The 17,182-nt window shown below is 36.8% G+C and overlaps 9 protein-coding genes across 9 annotated transcripts; 6 read left to right on the top strand and 3 right to left on the bottom strand.

The window, feature by feature from the left end:
* Nucleotides 1-10: 10 nt before the first annotated feature.
* On the top strand, nt 11-2,342 carry TOT_030000184 (RNA splicing factor; the record flags this gene model as incomplete). The annotated part of the gene is made up of 4 exons (XM_009692929.1): nt 11-511; nt 590-869; nt 915-1,786; nt 2,046-2,342. 4 exons carry the CDS (start codon nt 11-13, stop codon nt 2,340-2,342), a joined length of 1,950 nt encoding a protein of 649 aa, XP_009691224.1.
* A 352-nt stretch (nt 2,343-2,694) lies between these two features.
* On the top strand, nt 2,695-5,677 carry TOT_030000183 (DNA topoisomerase III; the record flags this gene model as incomplete). The annotated part of the gene is made up of 17 exons (XM_009692928.1): nt 2,695-2,778; nt 2,809-2,900; nt 2,930-3,007; nt 3,051-3,141; nt 3,347-3,448; nt 3,531-3,667; nt 3,745-3,852; nt 3,885-4,026; nt 4,150-4,192; nt 4,274-4,486; nt 4,549-4,746; nt 4,816-4,888; nt 4,993-5,059; nt 5,111-5,173; nt 5,206-5,256; nt 5,296-5,367; nt 5,432-5,677. The coding sequence occupies 17 exons, from the start codon at nt 2,695-2,697 to the stop codon at nt 5,675-5,677; spliced, it is 1,860 nt and encodes a 619-aa protein (XP_009691223.1).
* Nucleotides 5,678-5,816: 139 nt separating this feature from the next.
* Nucleotides 5,817-8,774, bottom strand: TOT_030000182 (uncharacterized protein; the record flags this gene model as incomplete). The annotated part of the gene is made up of 9 exons (XM_009692927.1): nt 5,817-5,975; nt 6,081-6,304; nt 6,369-6,450; nt 6,646-6,963; nt 7,150-7,257; nt 7,317-7,492; nt 7,637-7,727; nt 7,865-8,398; nt 8,526-8,774. The coding sequence occupies 9 exons, from the start codon at nt 8,772-8,774 to the stop codon at nt 5,817-5,819; spliced, it is 1,941 nt and encodes a 646-aa protein (XP_009691222.1).
* A 96-nt stretch (nt 8,775-8,870) lies between these two features.
* Nucleotides 8,871-10,040, bottom strand: TOT_030000181 (conserved hypothetical protein; the record flags this gene model as incomplete). The annotated part of the gene is made up of 3 exons (XM_009692926.1): nt 8,871-8,940; nt 9,001-9,193; nt 9,356-10,040. The coding sequence occupies 3 exons, from the start codon at nt 10,038-10,040 to the stop codon at nt 8,871-8,873; spliced, it is 948 nt and encodes a 315-aa protein (XP_009691221.1).
* Nucleotides 10,041-11,149: 1,109 nt separating this feature from the next.
* On the top strand, nt 11,150-11,405 carry TOT_030000180 (BIR protein; the record flags this gene model as incomplete). Its single annotated transcript, XM_009692925.1, has 2 exons — nt 11,150-11,207; nt 11,272-11,405. The coding sequence occupies 2 exons, from the start codon at nt 11,150-11,152 to the stop codon at nt 11,403-11,405; spliced, it is 192 nt and encodes a 63-aa protein (XP_009691220.1).
* Nucleotides 11,406-11,943: 538 nt separating this feature from the next.
* On the top strand, nt 11,944-12,048 carry TOT_030000179 (conserved hypothetical protein; the record flags this gene model as incomplete). The annotated part of the gene is made up of 1 exon (XM_009692924.1): nt 11,944-12,048. The coding sequence occupies one exon, from the start codon at nt 11,944-11,946 to the stop codon at nt 12,046-12,048; it is 105 nt and encodes a 34-aa protein (XP_009691219.1).
* A 980-nt stretch (nt 12,049-13,028) lies between these two features.
* On the bottom strand, nt 13,029-13,507 carry TOT_030000178 (uncharacterized protein; the record flags this gene model as incomplete). The annotated part of the gene is made up of 3 exons (XM_009692923.1): nt 13,029-13,201; nt 13,294-13,331; nt 13,392-13,507. The coding sequence occupies 3 exons, from the start codon at nt 13,505-13,507 to the stop codon at nt 13,029-13,031; spliced, it is 327 nt and encodes a 108-aa protein (XP_009691218.1).
* A 290-nt stretch (nt 13,508-13,797) lies between these two features.
* TOT_030000177 (uncharacterized protein) lies at nt 13,798-14,617 on the top strand (the record flags this gene model as incomplete). The annotated part of the gene is made up of 4 exons (XM_009692922.1): nt 13,798-13,923; nt 14,082-14,289; nt 14,319-14,510; nt 14,565-14,617. 4 exons carry the CDS (start codon nt 13,798-13,800, stop codon nt 14,615-14,617), a joined length of 579 nt encoding a protein of 192 aa, XP_009691217.1.
* Nucleotides 14,618-14,859: 242 nt separating this feature from the next.
* On the top strand, nt 14,860-17,034 carry TOT_030000904 (protein kinase; the record flags this gene model as incomplete). Its single annotated transcript, XM_009692921.1, has 13 exons — nt 14,860-14,938; nt 15,026-15,101; nt 15,238-15,339; nt 15,399-15,510; nt 15,533-15,568; nt 15,600-15,669; nt 15,705-15,742; nt 15,832-15,928; nt 16,024-16,162; nt 16,252-16,368; nt 16,468-16,577; nt 16,661-16,920; nt 16,951-17,034. The coding sequence occupies 13 exons, from the start codon at nt 14,860-14,862 to the stop codon at nt 17,032-17,034; spliced, it is 1,320 nt and encodes a 439-aa protein (XP_009691216.1).
* Nucleotides 17,035-17,182: the final 148 nt, after the last annotated feature.

The raw sequence follows: 17,182 nt of genomic DNA, 5'->3' as shown, positions 1-17,182 counted from the left end.
AACGATGAATATGTCAGATTCACAAATGTCAAATGTAAATCATAGCGGTTTGAGCGCAAGAGAAGACCCCTACGCGAATAATTCCCAGTACAACTATAAAGCGAACGATGCCAAGGCTTATGTGCAAACAAATTGTGCTAATAATTTTATAGGTGATAATAGTCAAACATATGTATATACATCTAACCAGGCTGGCCAAGCATCGGAGTATTATCATAGTGAAGGAGCGTATTACAACGCACTTCAAGTTGGAAATCAATTAAAATACCAGGACCAGCAACCTATAGAATACAACAACGCCCAAGGTGTATATGAAAAGAGTCAACAACCATATGGTAACACAAACTCAGAACAAACAAATAATACATTAAACGCAGAATATTATGCATATTCAGACGGAAGACTGGTGAACCAGTACACAGCCAACGAGTCAGGAGAAAGTACGCAGGTTAATTCACAAAATAATTATTCAAAAACAGATGAAAACAATAACAACAGTGAAAACAAGGAAGTTGAAAAGGATTATGAAAGTAGAAAGTCGAGGAATGAAAGAGGAGGAAGTTCTGAGTCACTGAAAAGAAGTTCAGAGTCTAGGCACAGCAGCTCAAGTCGAAGAAATAGAAGCAATAGCAGGTCCTCAGAAAGTAGGTCGCGCAAAAGAACACACCGCAGTAGGTCGAGGAGTAAAAGGTCAAGAAGAAGACATAAACGACACCACAGGTCAAGATCAAGATCAAGGTCGAGAAGCGGCCACAGAAGCAGGAGCCACGATAGACACGCAAGGCGCCGCCGCCACAGCAGTAGGCATCGCAGCAGCAGATACAGGTCCTCGGAAAAAGAGAGACACCGGAGCAGGCACGAAAGCAGAAGTACGCACAGGTCGAGAGAAAGAATAAGCAGAGACAGGTCAGAAGAAAGAGCAAGAAATAGATCCAGAAGCAGTGAAAGAGAGCGCAGACGCAAAGATTTAAACCCAGAAGTAACCTACGGAGGAAAGTCAGCAGGAGAAGTGGGAGTGGATGTGCTGGAGAAGGCGAGACTGCTGCGAAGCAGCGAGATAGAAAAAAGAAGACAGAGAGACATAGAAGAGGCGCAGAGAGATGACCTGACAGTGCTGGTGTTTAACATGAGTCTGTCAGTGGACGAAAGAGACATATACGAACTCTTCAGCGAACACGCAGGAAAGGTGCGAGACATACAGCTAGTGAGAGACTCGAGAAGCGGACGCAGCAAGGGAATAGCGTACGTGGAGTTCTACACGCAGGAGTCGGTGATCAAGGCGCTCTCGATGAACGGAATGTCGCTGAAGGGACAGGGAATAAGAGTGCAGAGCTCGCAAGCAGAAAAAAACAGAGCAGCAAGAGCAGCGAAGCAGCTGCAGGAAAACGCACTGAAGGAAGCAGATAACCCGACGACAGTGATGGTGAGTAACCTGGTGGGAGTGCTGAGTAACCTGAGCGAAGGAGACCTGCAGCAGCTGTTCGCACCCTTCGGAAACGTAGCGGAAGTGGCAGTGGCGAGAAACGACCTGGGACTCTCGAAGGGGTACGCGTACGTGAGGTTTAAGCGCTGGACTGAGGCGAGAGAGGCGCTTAACGTGATGAACGGCTTCGACATCAGCGGACAGCCGATCAAGGTCTCCTACGTGACGAGCAACAAGCGCGGCAGAGGAAGCAGGCTCAACGAGCTGGGCGACCTGGACATCGAGAGGCTGGACGACGAGGAAGCAGGCCTGATCTCGGGCTCCAGCAACAAAATCGCGCTGATGAAGAAGCTCCAGCAGAGGGTAAGTAGAATGCGACTACCTATGTATTGGTGCTGTTATTGCTACTAGTATTTATAGAATTAGTATTGGTATTATTGACATTATTAGTGGTAGTATTGATAGAATTAGTATTGGTATTATTGACATTATTTGTGGTAGTATTGTTAGTATCATAGTCACTAGCATTACCACTATTGGTATTGGCATAGGTACTTAAGTAGAATAATTAAGTAAATGGGAGATATCGGCAGTAGGTAGCACTTTACTGATGATGTTTCAGGTTAACGCAGCAAACATAGTGTTGAGCAACATGTACACGAGCGAAGACTACGCAGACAACAACGACTTCTTCGACGAAATAGAAGACGACGTGAGAGAAGAGTGTAAAAAGTACGGAGAAGTGGTGAAGGTGTACCTGAACAGGCGGAAGCCAGACGGGAAGGTGTACGTGAAGTTTAGAAGCAACACCGATGCACAAACAGCACACAAGAGTTTACAGGGAAGATACTTCGCAGGAAACACGATACAGGTGGGATATCTATCAGATGATCAATTTAATTCACTGTTAGGATCATAATGTTTTAAAAAATATACAAAATTAGCGAGTAAATGTATGCGTAAATGTATTTTTAATAACACAGAGGTGGTTGGTGTGTATGTTAACAGAAAAGAATGGAAACGAATATGAGATAAAATTTTAAAAATAAAAATAAAAATAAAAATAAAAAAAATAATAATAATAAAATAAATGGTATGTAGGTATGTGTGTATGAATTTGGGAATAAATCATGGCTGATACACATTGGCAAGTCGAAGATGGTGGTGGTAAGTAGGGAAGTTACTCAGATAAAGTGGAAAACATTTGACAAATAATACTTAATATGCAAACAAGGGGAATTTGATGTAAAATAAAACAGGAAAAAGAATATATGTTAAGTGTGTTCAACGTGGCAGAAAAGCCATCAGTGGCAAATAACATCACCGAGATTCTGTCCAATGGAAGGAAAAACAGAGTAATATTCAGCCTTCTCAACTATGTACAGGAATTTACGCACTCGAGAATGAACCCAGTCTTCTCATTTCAGTACTACATCGAAAGCAGAATGTGTAAAATGTACTTCACGTCAGTGAGAGGGTAAGAAGAGAGGATGTAAGGGTTTTTAGGCACCTTATGGGCCTGGACTTTGAGCCAAACTATCGCAATTGGAGCAGGACAGCAATAGAGGACCTGTTTACAGGCAAGTTGCCCCGGAGAACGGGATTAGCATTGTATTTATTCCACGAGATTCCACACATCCACACACAGCGCCGACGACTTTATCGGTAAACAGCGACTCGAAGGAAATAGAAAAGAATATATTGCACTACGCACGCTTGTAAGTGTAAACTGTCGGCCGAATTCGATGTTTAGGTGCGACATAATCATACTATGGCTGGACTGCGACCGAGAAGGAGAGGCGATAGCATTTGAAGTAACCGTTTAAAGGTAATATGAGTTCAGGTATTGGAAGTATTCCAAAGAGTAAAGAATAACTGTATAATAAAGAGAGCAATCTTTTCAGCAGTGACGAGTAAGCGGAGAGTAGGTCAAAGTGTGCAGGATCGGACATTGAACACGCACTGAACAATTTAAAGGAACCGAACAGGAACCTGGCGAATGTAAGCATTAAAAGCGAATATGGCGTATCTATGTAGCAGATAATTGACGAATGCTATCAGTATAGTGCGTTAAGATCTGAGGCATAGTTGTAATTCATTGACGTAGGCAGTTGAAACGAGACAGGAAATAGACTTGAGAATAGGCAAGTGCGCACAAAAAACAGTGGAGTTAGGCTCGTCGATAACGAGATTCTTGACACTAAAATATAAAAACGCAATAAGAACGCAAGCGAAAATACTTAGGTAGGCAATTTATAGTCCCACCAGCACACTAGTAACAGTAATAGTATAAGTAAGTGGCCATGTTGAATTGTTTGCAGCTACGGTACATGTCAACTTCCAACCTTGGGTTTCGTGGTAGAGCGTTATTTGCAAATCGAAAACTTCCAACGAGAGCCGTATTGGACAATCAACGTGAACGTGACACAGTAAGCGGGAAGAAAGTATAATAACGATCCAGTGAATCAATACCTGTGACATTCTTGTGGAGCCGAAAGAAGCTGTTCGACGAGTACAATCGAGCGTTAATAACGATGTGTAGATTAGCAGTGTTGACGTTGTACGAAGTGTGTCTGGAGAATCCACGGGGCGTAATAAGAAAGGTACACCACGAAAGGAACGTAATAGTAGTAATCGCGTTTAAATCTGCATTAGGCATTGTGATTGAGCTGCTGAAAGCAGAATTCATGCCATAAGATTAAAAACAGTCTAATGATATGTTTTAGATAATAAAAAAGGAAGTTAAGAAGCATCCGCCACTGCCCCTAGGTATCGTAATAAAATACAATTACCAGGGATATGTAACTAATTAGTGGTTTTGAAACCGACGTACTTTTATATTATAAATAGATACGATTGAAATGAATAAGGATGTTTCTAAATTCTTGAGGATATCGTCACACAAGTGTATGCAACTGGCAGAGGCGTTGTACAATAAGGGGTACATCAGTTACCCGAGGACTGAGACGAATTGTTTCCCAAGCTCAATTAATGTGAAGACAATAATAAGAATGTTATCGACAGTGCAAGAGTTTTCAGGATACGCAAACACGCTGCTTAATGGTACGGAGTAACATGGTGTTTGATGCACTTGTAACAAGTAGGGGTATTGATGTCGCCTTTAGGAGGATTCAGGGAGCCGATAAAGGGGAGAAAGAACGACGAAGCTCACCCACCAATACACCCAGTTAAATGTTTAAGCAGGTACGAAGCGGACTCAGAGGAGCACTGGCAACTGTACGAATACATAGCGAGAAGATTCCTGGCATGCTGCAGTAAAGCGTCAATAGGACATCAGTCCATAGTAATACTAGACGTGTCAGGTAAGCAGAATGGCAACGTTGCCCATAACGGGATTAAGTAGCTTATATGCGCAAAATCAATGTTAATAGGTGAAATGTTTAACCTGAAGGGGCTGATTATCCATGAAAGAAATTGGTTGAACATATACACGTACAGCACATGGTACAGTTTACTTATAACCGTGAATAGTATGGATATTGATTGTTATAGTTATCAGTGTTGGTTAGACCCATAAAGTGACAACGTTAACAATAATTGCCTTCTAGGGAGGGGAAACTGATACCAAATTTCCACGAAAACCAACAGATAATGCCTGATGCCATACTACTTAAGGTAATGCGCTACATACTTGTTCCATAATTTGAGGAAATGACGCGATTGTAGGACGGTAGAACGACTCCGCCGAGTTTATTGTCTGAAGCAAACTTGATTGATTTGATGAACAGGGTACCCAGCACTGCTGAAACAATAATGAGTAGAATGGAATCGGCACAGACGCAACGATGCATGAGCACATACAGAAGATACAGGTGTGTTTACGTGCAGACGCCTAGTCATGAACCATATAGGATCGCCACTACTGCGTAAAGGACCAGAACTTGAGGTTCATACCTACGAATCTGGGCAAAGCAATATACCACGTAAAACAATAGCTACCGCAACAGAATTATCAGCCTCTGAGTGCACATTTTACGCGAACTACAGGGCTTCAAGGAATACAATTACCGCAACATTGACCTGACGAAGCCGATTTTGAGAGCCAAGATGGAAAAGGACATGAGCGACATATCTGTGGGCATCAAGGACAAGAACCAAGTGATAGTCAAGTACTCGAACATAATGAAGTCGATATTCCAGATGATTAGCAACTACTCGGGCAGGTTTGACCATTTCATAGGCGGCTTGTCGCGAAACTTGCCTGACGAAGCTCCCCTGCCAAACGTATATTAGCATCTTAATCGCCACGTAAATGTATTTCTGGTCATATTTGTGTGTATTTCTGGGCATATTTGTGTGTATTTCTGGGTGAAAAAGTATGTATTCCTGGGTGTATTTACTGCGTGTATTCATAAATTTTAAAACACGCACATTAAATCGTCAGTGTTAACGAGTGGATGCTGTTAAAGTTGTACCAACTTTTGGCATTGTCGTAGTTTTGCACTGACACCGTCTTGTCGGTGTTGCTGGGATCGTTCGCCTTGCTGTACAGCCTCTTGTAGTTCCTGATGTTATACACCTCGGGCAACAACTTGCCAGTTGCAGAGCTGCTGCTGCTGCCGTTATTGGCTTCAGTATTAGTTGGCGAGCCGTTGTTGGTGACTATCGTCTTACCGCCGTGCAGCTGTACAATGACCCCTCCGTCGTTAAATTCGCTCTGTTCGTCTTCAAAGTCGAGTCCGACGATCTTCCAGTTGCTGATCTCATCAAACTTCCTCTTCAGCCTGAGCGTGTTTCCGTTGAGCGATATCAGCAGCGTGTGGCACTTGTTCAAGATCGCTATGTATATTTGCAGCAGTAACTCTGGGTTTACGCTCGAGTTAACGGATCCCATGAGCACGTCGTTAACGAGTAGACTGGCTACATCATCGTTAGCAATAATATACGCATGCTGCTGTGACTAGCATATCATTTACTCGCGTACCTTCGTATGACACTGTGAATAGTGAGCCAGTATCCTCCAAAGTGGACATTACATCCTCAAACGATGAATCATATATTATTTCCTATTACATTTATGTTTATCCTTGAGCGTTTAAGCATGTTACAATTTCCCATTATATAAGTTTGTCTTGTATATTGTGTTTATTTTGTGTGTATATTCCAATAGTTACTGAACTAATCCTAATGCTAAGTATATGGTATTAACTTTGTCTACTAATATCTGATTTTGTTGTTTTGGCCATCCCTAACAAACTTACAAGTATTAGGTGCAATATTTCGTGGAGCAGCGTCTGCTTAAACAGCTGTATCTTCTGCTTCTGCTTGTTCTTCGTGTACACGTTGAGGCTGTTCTGTTTGTTGAGCACCACGCTCAGGAGCAGGGGCACGATAGGGTAGAATATCACTCTCTTGGCCACTGCAGGCAACTTGGCGATGCCGCAGAGCGCCCCAAAGAGCACTGAAAGCGTGCAACCCTCGTTGGTTATCTCTCTTTTGTACAGGTTCATCAGGTATGAATCTATGCTTTCCAAGCCGTTGTTGTTCCGCTTCAGGTTGTAGCTTATGTTGTATATACACTAAAATGGTGTTAATCGATGATGCATCAATCTACTTTTGCTATTTCATATCTAATACGTGTGCTTATCTCGGGCATGGCTGTTATTATTGTCACGACCTACTCGATTATATCTATATATATCTATCTATATACCTGTATAACTATATATCTATCCGTATATCTACGGTTTATAAATTGGACGTACCTGCGCTGATAATTTACGCAGTAGTAGGGACCTATATATTTCGGTCGGATCCATTTCGTTGTCTGAGGACAGCAGTATTTCCAGCAGCGGCACTAGCAGCTGATGCACCTGTACATTCGTTATTGGCATCAACATCGTCAGCGTTAACTAGCCTATCTATATCCTACGTAGTGGTGTATTTGTATGTTCGGGTTGCTCGTCAGCGCCTCGACGTATTGCAGCAAAATATTAACGTTGAACGACGACTGACTCGACTTGAATCTGTTCATCTCTGTCGTGAACAGGTAACACAGTTCTGGCAACAGCTGGTCCAATCCCAGTGACACCCTCAGTAATTCCGTGACTATGTCAGACCATGAGTTCATATCTCTCCGTTTATACACTATCTAGTTAAATCGTCACTGTACTATCTAATCTGTTTTCTGCCTAATATCACATGCAAACGGTGACCCATCAACAAATATGTTTTTTTATCTGTGGCACCTACCCTTTTTGTATTGCATTTGTATATCCGGCTCCAGTGAGTACGAAGCTCTTTTTAGCATATTTCTTATCTCCTTCAAGAAGAACTTGTGTTCCTAATCATCGTTATTCACTTTTCTTCGGCCAAACACAACGAATACTCTTATATGCATACACTCCTATCTACCAGTTATCTACATCTGCTACTTCCAATATAAAGGACACATCTGCCACTCTGTCCACGCTTTCTCACCTTTGTCAGTAAATATTCCACCTTCGGTATCACGAACTTCTGATTCTTCACCAGTGCACTGTCCTGAACTATTTGTTTATTTATTGCGTCGATAAGTGCCTTGTCCAGGTACTCGTTGCTAAAGGTGTCTGTCAGACCCGACTCTGGAGCTCTAATGCTCTTCACCAGCGTCGTGAGGTTATCCAACTTTTCCTCCGTTTCTGAGTAGTCTACGAAGCTGATTTCTCCCAGTTTCTTTTTAATTTTAGTGTCTGCTAGCCACTTTTCGTACTCCTTTGTTGTTTCATCCACGAGCCCCTTTGCCATAAGCGGCACCTTTGCGTCCACCACTGCCCATGATACTGTAAGTCCTGCTGGTGCTGGTATTGGTTTCTGCAGTTCCTGCTTTACCAGCTGCGATAGCCTGTAGCGTCCCCAACTCTTATCTCCCAGGTTTCTGTGCGTCGACTCCCTCTTCACCACTCTGTCCCCCTTGAACAGCTTTGTGGCCCAGACGTATCTGTAGTCGTAGCTGCTACTATATCCATCAAGGTCCTATCGTTGCTCATTAGTTGCGTGTATGATTGTAACTACCTATCACTACCGTTACTCTTAGCTGGTACTCTAATTCTCAATATTTAAATGCCTTTTTTAAAACGTAGCTATGTAATCTGTACAATACCGGTATGTTTAACGCCTTCAGTGCATTCCTCACGTCCTCTGGCGTTAACACTCTTGTGTTAATTGCTCTTTCCGATTTATCCATCAGTAGCTTTGCTGTTTCTAACACTTGTTTCAGTCTCATTTCCACTGTGTTTGCTATTATTTCTGCTGCTTCCTCCGACAATATTGCTTTATCGTTTTGATATAGTGGGTGTGTTTTCGATAATGCTCTAATGGCTTTACCTGGTATTCTAACTACCTTCTTCATTTTTTATATTTAAAATAATCCTAATGATTTTATTGTTTTCTTCTTTAAATGTTCACTTTACTGCTGATTAATTAATTATAATCAGTCTCTTTAAAATTACTTAACATTCAGTTTATTATACAAAGCCAGTTTTTCGTTTGCTACTTTCGTCAGCTTCTTGGACAACCTACACACATGTTATTTCACTTCCATGTAATGTGATTACTTAACACATTTATGTACATACGAGTCATCCAATTTACTACTTATGGACAATAACGATTTCAAATCCCTAGGGTTCAATTCAAAAACTACCAATTCAATGTTGCGATATATTAAAAACAGTGTTCTCTGGTCTAAAAGCTCCAATTTATAAAGAGATTCGTATATTTGTATCAAATACTTCGATTCCCAGTAATTGTTACTCAATACTTCCGTTACTACAAAATTACCTTATTTCTATTCAATTAACTATCATTTTTAATTTAAGTAAATGCGATTCAAGACTATGTATAGCCTATTTACTTAATTACTGTCAACACCAAACTAAAACTATTCACCAATATCTAAACAAGCCTTATCATTAGTTAATAGTCACATACATTTGTTAAAAACCAACTTAAACAGTCTTTTGTGGTCGAGTTTAAAAGGAATCCTAGATAATGAGTACAATAACTTGTACAACAAAACCTTATTTAAACAATGGTTATTTATTAATTTAGTTATATTATCCACCAATTCCTCATAAAAACTATTATACAACTTATAATCTGAGTGTTTTTGATCAGAAAAACAAGAAGAAGGAATGTGAAACGAAGTTAAATAACAAAATTCTATCAAAGCGTTTATGTTATAATTGGGTAGACTCTTAGAGTCAACAATAACAAAAATTATTGACCGCAAGGCACCAATTTCGTGCAATTCTGAGAATTTTTTAAAGAAATACGGGAGCAGCTCACTTCTATAATTAATCACACTATCAACAACTCGTGTAATTGCCGGTTTATAGAGAGTGTGAGATTTGAATTTTTTGTTACTATCACTCGTGTTTTTATCAATCGATTTGCAAGACCCGTTAGACTTGTTGTGGTTGGTTAGCAGTAAATCTAGAACCAAAGCTGAATCGTATGGTGAAAAGTTCAAATGATGTGATCCGCAGACTACGCTCAATACGTGAATATTAGAATCTTTGTTTTCGTACAGCTCAGACTTCAGAGCGCATTTTGATGAAAAATTCTGTGGAATTCGTCTGATCTTCGGATATATACACTTGATAACATTTTGCATAATTAGTGTGCATCCTCAACGGCCATTACAATGATTATTTGTAAATATTTATTAGAATAATTGACTCTAATATTAAAATAGAACGGATTTACAACACTTCGTATAATGAACTACAAGAGTACCAATTATAATAATAGTCTAAGATTCTATAGTGCCTTCCTACCCACACAAATATTATAAATCAGTTATTATTGTCAACTACACGATTTCAATTACAATAAACCATTCATTAGACAATTCTTACTCACTTTTACCAGTAATCAGTAACATCCATGAAGACCATCTGACATACTCAACCCATACACACTCATGCAATAATTTGAAATAAAAGAATCATAAAGTTAAAAATTAACCTATCTTGTATATTTTCCTCTGTCTAATGTACTTAGAGGCCAGTTCTTCTCCGGCCATTGCTGCTACTGCCTTTTCGTAATAACTATATCGTTTCTTCAGCTTAAAATGTTCCTTATACTCCTTTAAGTGTTTATCTAGGTTTTTTAATTCCAACTGGATTATTTTTTGCCTAAATTAAAGTAATGGATAACTTTATAGAGCTATCAGTATGATTTTATGTATAGTTTAGTCTCAATAGGTATCAATAACTCTAGTAATATCAACTAAAATACTAAGGAATTCATAAATATTATTAAGTAAATTCTAATTGGAGTACAAGTACCTGTATGCTTGTCTGTACCAGACTTTAGGGAACAGGATTTCCCTGTCGTGGAAATGTATTCTGCCAGTGTAGTAGTTTAAATCCCAAACCCAAGGAAGCCCTAATCATCGTAAGGATTAATAGTAATATTAATTATGTTTGTGATTATATAGTCACTATTTTGTGTTCAAAGTTTCTAATGCTAATAGTAATTTCTAATGCATTGATATACCATTGTAATAATACTGCTTTTCTACATCAGCCTTATAGCGTCCAGATAGCCTATATTTGATTAGTACTGGTATTTAAATAACAATATAACCCGTACAATTAACAATAACAACCAGTAAATAACTAAATAGCGATTGGGTTAATCATTAGTGATTGTGGTATACATTGGAGGATGATTACTTCCTAGTTCATCTTTCAACGGCAAGAATCCTTTAGGTATAGGATGCCTCTTCCTTCCACCTCGAACATAGCAAAAATGTGGGTTCCAGTCATCCCAGTTTCTAAGGAATCATTATGAAGATAAACATGATATATAGTAAACAACAGTAAAGGACTAATAAGAACCTGGATGGCCAGTTATCCAATTTATATCTCTTTTCTTTGTTCAACCTAACATATGGGTTGAATGTTGGATGAATTCTAATTCCATTTATCATATTTTCTTGATATTCGCGCCTTGGTGTGCCTGGGCATTCTGACATATAAATGGGCTTAATTCGTTCCTTTAAAACATCGAACCTTGACCTCCACGGGAGTTCTCTAACAGCTCTATTCTGTATGATTTATATATAAATGTGTTTGTTTGTAATAAAAGTGTTTTATAGCTGATGTAAGTGAGAGGTCTTTATAAATGTGTAACTTACAACAGAGGTTGAAATGATATTGTTGCTAGTATTAGGCCCCAATTTCAACATTATAATACTAATTGTTTCATAACAAACTATACTTCATAACATTTGTTTATAAGATACATTAATTTAATAATAACTTATAAAACAACAACAACGGATGGGGATGATACAAAAGGATGTTATAGTAATTTTATGTGAAAGAATCTTAAGTGTAAATCCTAAAACATTAAAATTCACATAATTGTTAAAATTATCCAGCAGGGTTTTACTGAGTTAATAGGTATTCCTAAAACAAAAATGTGCATACGTTTTCTTACTTTTAGTTTAATGGCTGCTCTATATCTATGAGAAATTAGGTTCTTTTCCTCTAGAGTCATTTGCGAAAATGTTTTTCCTGGACCTTCCGGTTCAAAAATACTGTTCCAACCCACATCTACTGGTGGCCTTGGGTATACTATTTTCCCATCAGTCTTCCCCTGAAATAGCTTGACTCCATTTTCATCAGCATATCCAAATGTGCATAGTGAATATGCTGTTTTATCCTGTATTTGAGTCAGTTATTTAGTCGATATTATGTTTATAAGCAATCATCATACTTCAAACTTTTCGAGTAAATTGTAAAGTCCATACACACCCAAATTAAGTAAAAAAAACTTCCTAAATAATTTTTAGTAATTTCTAAAATTGAAACTTCACGATACTACATACACATATGGTCCGGGAAGCCCTTTGAACGCATTGAAGCAAAGGCAAGTATCTTCAGTTAGAACTGGCCTCTTTAACTTTTCATAAGCTTCCTTGGCCTTGAACAGTGCGATTTCCTTGGGGTCACCTTGTATTTCGGTTACTAAATTGTTAGGTTAGTTAATAAAAATACAGTCGAGTGGTTCAGTGGTTATTGTAAACTCATCCCCTAGAATATGTTTCAAGTCTCTAATTTTTTCAGAATTAGATGTGCAGAATAAAATCTTCTTCTTTTCCATGATTAAATCAATAATTAAATAATATGTAAATTACATTTTAAGTTGTAGATATTTAACCATTCTAGTGTGACATAACATTTAAAACAAATATTATCAGATTTATAAAATACGTATATAATATATTATAAATATTATATTATAGTATTTTATAAAATTATCAAATATAAGTCTTCTATATATGTTTATGACCCAACTTCACAGTACAACAACCTTCCATGTTATAAATAAATGAATTAGTTCACACATCATCAGCAAATTATTTAAAACGATAATATTGACAATTTTAAACACAATGTATAATAAATATTTCACAAATGTTTAATTAACAATTACATTGTTACAACAATACATTAAGAGACTATTTATTTTTATTATATTTGCAAACAGATGGCAAATTTACTATGTTACAACACGTTTTACACTTATAGACCTAAAATGTTATAAATACTTTCTATGTTATGAGAATAAATAGATAGTAAAAGCTACGTCAGCTAATAGATACCATTTTGTTCTTATGATACATTTTATGAGTCTTTTTCTTAAGATATTTTTTAAAAGTTTTACGATTCCTTTTGGTACATTTCCTGCATCTGATCTCCAGATTTACACATGGAACTAGAGGTATTCCACACTTCTTACACACATTAAATTCAGTAGGAACTAAAAATGTGTATTATAAGCTGTGTATAAATTATACTCTGTCCATTTGTAAATAATGATGATGTATAGATATAATGTGTAAGGGAAAAAACCTTTATGTGATTGAGTAGAGAAACCAACAGCACATCTCCTATAAATTCCGATTATAAAATAATATTTAATAAAAATAAATAACGGAATAATATGTTACATTAAATGGTGTGAGATTGAGGGCAATTTATCAAACAGTTTAAAGGATGAGTTTGCTAAGTAGGCAATTCGCAATTCTAGAGCATCATTTAAATATTTATTTGTGTTATTCGTCATTAATCAATAAAAGAAAATATTGATGTTGCTTTAATAAAAAATTGATGATGAAATATTAAGAATTGTGATGAATTTGTTATGCAAATGTAGTGTGACATAAATGTACTATCATAATTAGTTTATCACTAGAAATACATTTAATACATAATAATACGAATTTTAATAGGTGTATAACATGGTTTTGTATAATTAACATATTCTTGTGTTGATTATTTTATTAAATAAATCGTGACGAATTATATCATCAATATATTATTTAAACATTTTATTCGTATAATAGAAAATAAAAAATGACAGGTGACGGATCTAAAGATTATCAACAAAATGTATTATTACTATCAGCAGTCAAAATACTCTCAGATTACGGACTCAACAAAACGCTAAAAAAATTAAGAAAAGAAACAAATTGCAATCATGTATTGAATTTAAATACTTTATTTATATATTTTAAATATAATAGATAAATTATTTTTAGTTGAGACCGGAACAATTGCCAGATTTTATCGCAAATGCTGATTTTAATAAATTAATCCCAAAATTGCTTAAAAAAATCATCAAATATTCTAAAAATAAGGGCACAGAATCCACACCTATTAAAAAAGTAAAGAAGACTAAGGAAGATTCAGGAGTTCTTCCGGGATTCGTCAGATCGGAAGTCTTAGAGGGAACAATTGAAACACTCAAAACTGACCATCCTATAACTCATACCGGTATAGAGGACTCTGATACCTCCGGGGACGAAAAAAATAAGGAAATCTCCAGTACACATGGTGTAAAATCAGGTATTTTAAAGAAGTTTCACAGTTTATAGGAGTCCCATTCAAAAGAATAAATGAGGAGATTTGGCTGAGTAAAATAGAGAAGGAAGAGCTCAAAAACAATACATATAGAGCAAAGGGCGATTCATTTGCCTTAAAGGACGCTGAACAGTTGAGTTTAGTGAAGGGTAAAGACTTTAGGTCACAAAAGTATAAAAAGAAGCGCTCGTCGTGGAAAGGATCAGGTAAAATAAGTGTTATTTAATCAACAAAAAAAATGAAAATAATAATTAATATAGGTGAAATAACGAACACCGTAAATTCGGTTATTTTCAGCGACTCAGATTCTTAATCTACACACCCCGCCCAATCGTACAATTGGTTAATTTGTTTCTCTGTAAAAAGGTTTATTCTGTAGATTAATGTAATACTATTCTGTTGAATCCTTTTGATTTGTTAAAATTTTATATTTGTCTTCTAATGTGTACAAATAATTTATAATTACTCGAAATTCTAAACTTTTGATTGTAAATAAATCATATTTTTCATCGTTCTTGTATATAATATCGTAAAATCACATTGTTGTGTATATAAATGGCCGATTTATCATCCTTGCTTGAAAAGGAACAAATTGAGTGGCCGTTTGAGCTTAGGCCTATACACCTTGTTCCGGGTAATCAATATATACCATATTAAAACTAAGAGATGTTATTTTATGTTCGTTATGATACCGGATTATTTAGCTTGATGTAATATTTAGGTGATGATCAAATGGGAGATTGCTGGAAAGTTGGATGCTTTACAGAACAGTTAATTAAGAACATGGAGACTGAATTGTATGATTTATATAGCTTATTTAGAAACACTGCTTTAATATATAGCTATAAATGAGTTAGTTTCAAGTTATACAATTATAATGTTAATTAAATTCGTTGTTACAAATCGTTTAAATGTTGATTAACTCGTGAACAGGCGACGAAGGAAGAGGCAGTTGGAACACTATGAAAATCATTTGGAAAAGTTGATTCAGCAATCAAACACACAAGCAGGATATCAATACGATGAAATGAATGTGTTAGTCTCAATACTCAGTTTATTAGTATCTTAAAGTGGATGGAGTGATTAATTTTTAGCCTCGATGTTGATGGCGAGATCGCCCAAATGGACATACTTATAACCAAACTGCGCCAAAGAATACAAGATGTAACAGTAGCTAGATGGTTATGGCTATGTTATAACTATTTAGTTGGCTCTAACTGATGTTTAGATTGAAAATGAGTTGACGAAATTGAACTCCAAATACGTATTGTTTCTTGACTAACACCAATCCTCAGAATAACGACCACGAAAGTGACAGTGAAACTGAAAGCGGTCATAAAAACAGCATAAAAAAGAAGAGAAAAGGTAATTTATCCACTGTTAACTAACGATTGATTTAGGTAAATCGGAACAAATGATCATTTGTTATGCCAAACTGGTTGGTAAATTAGAATATTAACATGGGAGATCTGTAGATAATTAGCAAACTTATTGTGTAACACAATTCAGAACTTAACAACCTCATAGGTGCTGAACCCGTTTGTTATCAGAAACAATAATTGCATAAACGACAAACATTTATCAAACACATTGGACAGCCAGGTGGATTCATTCATCAAAGAATGTACCCTATCAGTTAATTACCATAGTTAAACAGCTACCAATAGTGTACCCATTGTTAGATAAACTTAAATAACATAGTTTATTGAGTTGATATAGTTGAGAGAATCAAAGAAACCCTTGAAAATTACTGGATTGACATATCCAAAAAGGAAGGCGCGATTGAAATCATGTGCATTGATAAAATAATGAGGAAAAGGGAACCATTTATCAACACACCAACTGTGTTGTACATGACGTATCCAAATATCTCATCTATAGAGTAACTAATTAGGTGTTACTAGAGCCTTATCTAACAACTTCAATCGATCATTTAATTAACTGCAGTAAGGAAATGATTAATGGATCAGTACTAGATTACCTGAAGTACCTACCTAACAAGAATAATATATACCAACTGGAGGATTCGCTGCTCTTCAACAACTTAAAACAGCAAATTTCACTGTATTTTCCAATTATTTACTTATACTTAATACTTATTTAGTTCAATAGCAGACCTTTCTAATATAAGTTGATAACCATGCCAACCAATAATATTCATAGGTTAAATTATATGGAGCAAAACGGAATAGCGCATAACAATATTAAGCCGAGCAATGTGCTAATATCGCAAGACGGACGCAACTTGTTGCTGACCGACTTTTGCCCTCAAAGTTTGACACTAGCTATCCAAACAGCCCATTACACACTTAGCTTACATAGAAAGATAGCCTAATTGTCACTAATAAATAAGCAGCCCTGTTCGTTGAAAGGTGTTTTAAGGTACGGAATGGGAAATTAAACAGCGCCAAGTTCATATCGCCAGAATTTACATTACTTCTCACCAATGAGATACCTTTTCACAATGTCGAGGAGTCAAACAAGCTATCGGAAGAAATCGCGAATAAGGTGGATCGATACGACTTCCCTGATAAAGTAAAACACTTTGTGCACAAAAACGATGTGTTTTGCTTAGGGCTGATTTATTATTTCCTCCTGACTCTGAAGATTCCATCGGTATTTTAATTTCACTTTAAATGTGTGTAGGAGGAAGACTTGGTATACGAAGAGGTGATAAGCGAGCTCAAGGAAATGTTGAAAACGAGAGATCACGGTAACAGCCTGATTTAATAATAATCCAATAGATATTATTGATCTGGTGGTCAGAATGTTGGACTTTAGTCCGTTTACAAGGGACTCCTGGGATGAACTTTTGAAAAGCCTGGAAAAGTAAATAATATTTTAAAAACATAATTATTTATTCCGTTAAAACACTCAG

Source organism: Theileria orientalis, chromosome 3 (genome assembly GCF_000740895.1).
Source record: "Theileria orientalis strain Shintoku DNA, chromosome 3, complete genome".
Taxonomy (NCBI): domain Eukaryota; phylum Apicomplexa; class Aconoidasida; order Piroplasmida; family Theileriidae; genus Theileria; species Theileria orientalis.
Note: the sequence above shows the minus strand (reverse complement) of the source record. Positions and strands in the feature narration are given on the sequence as shown.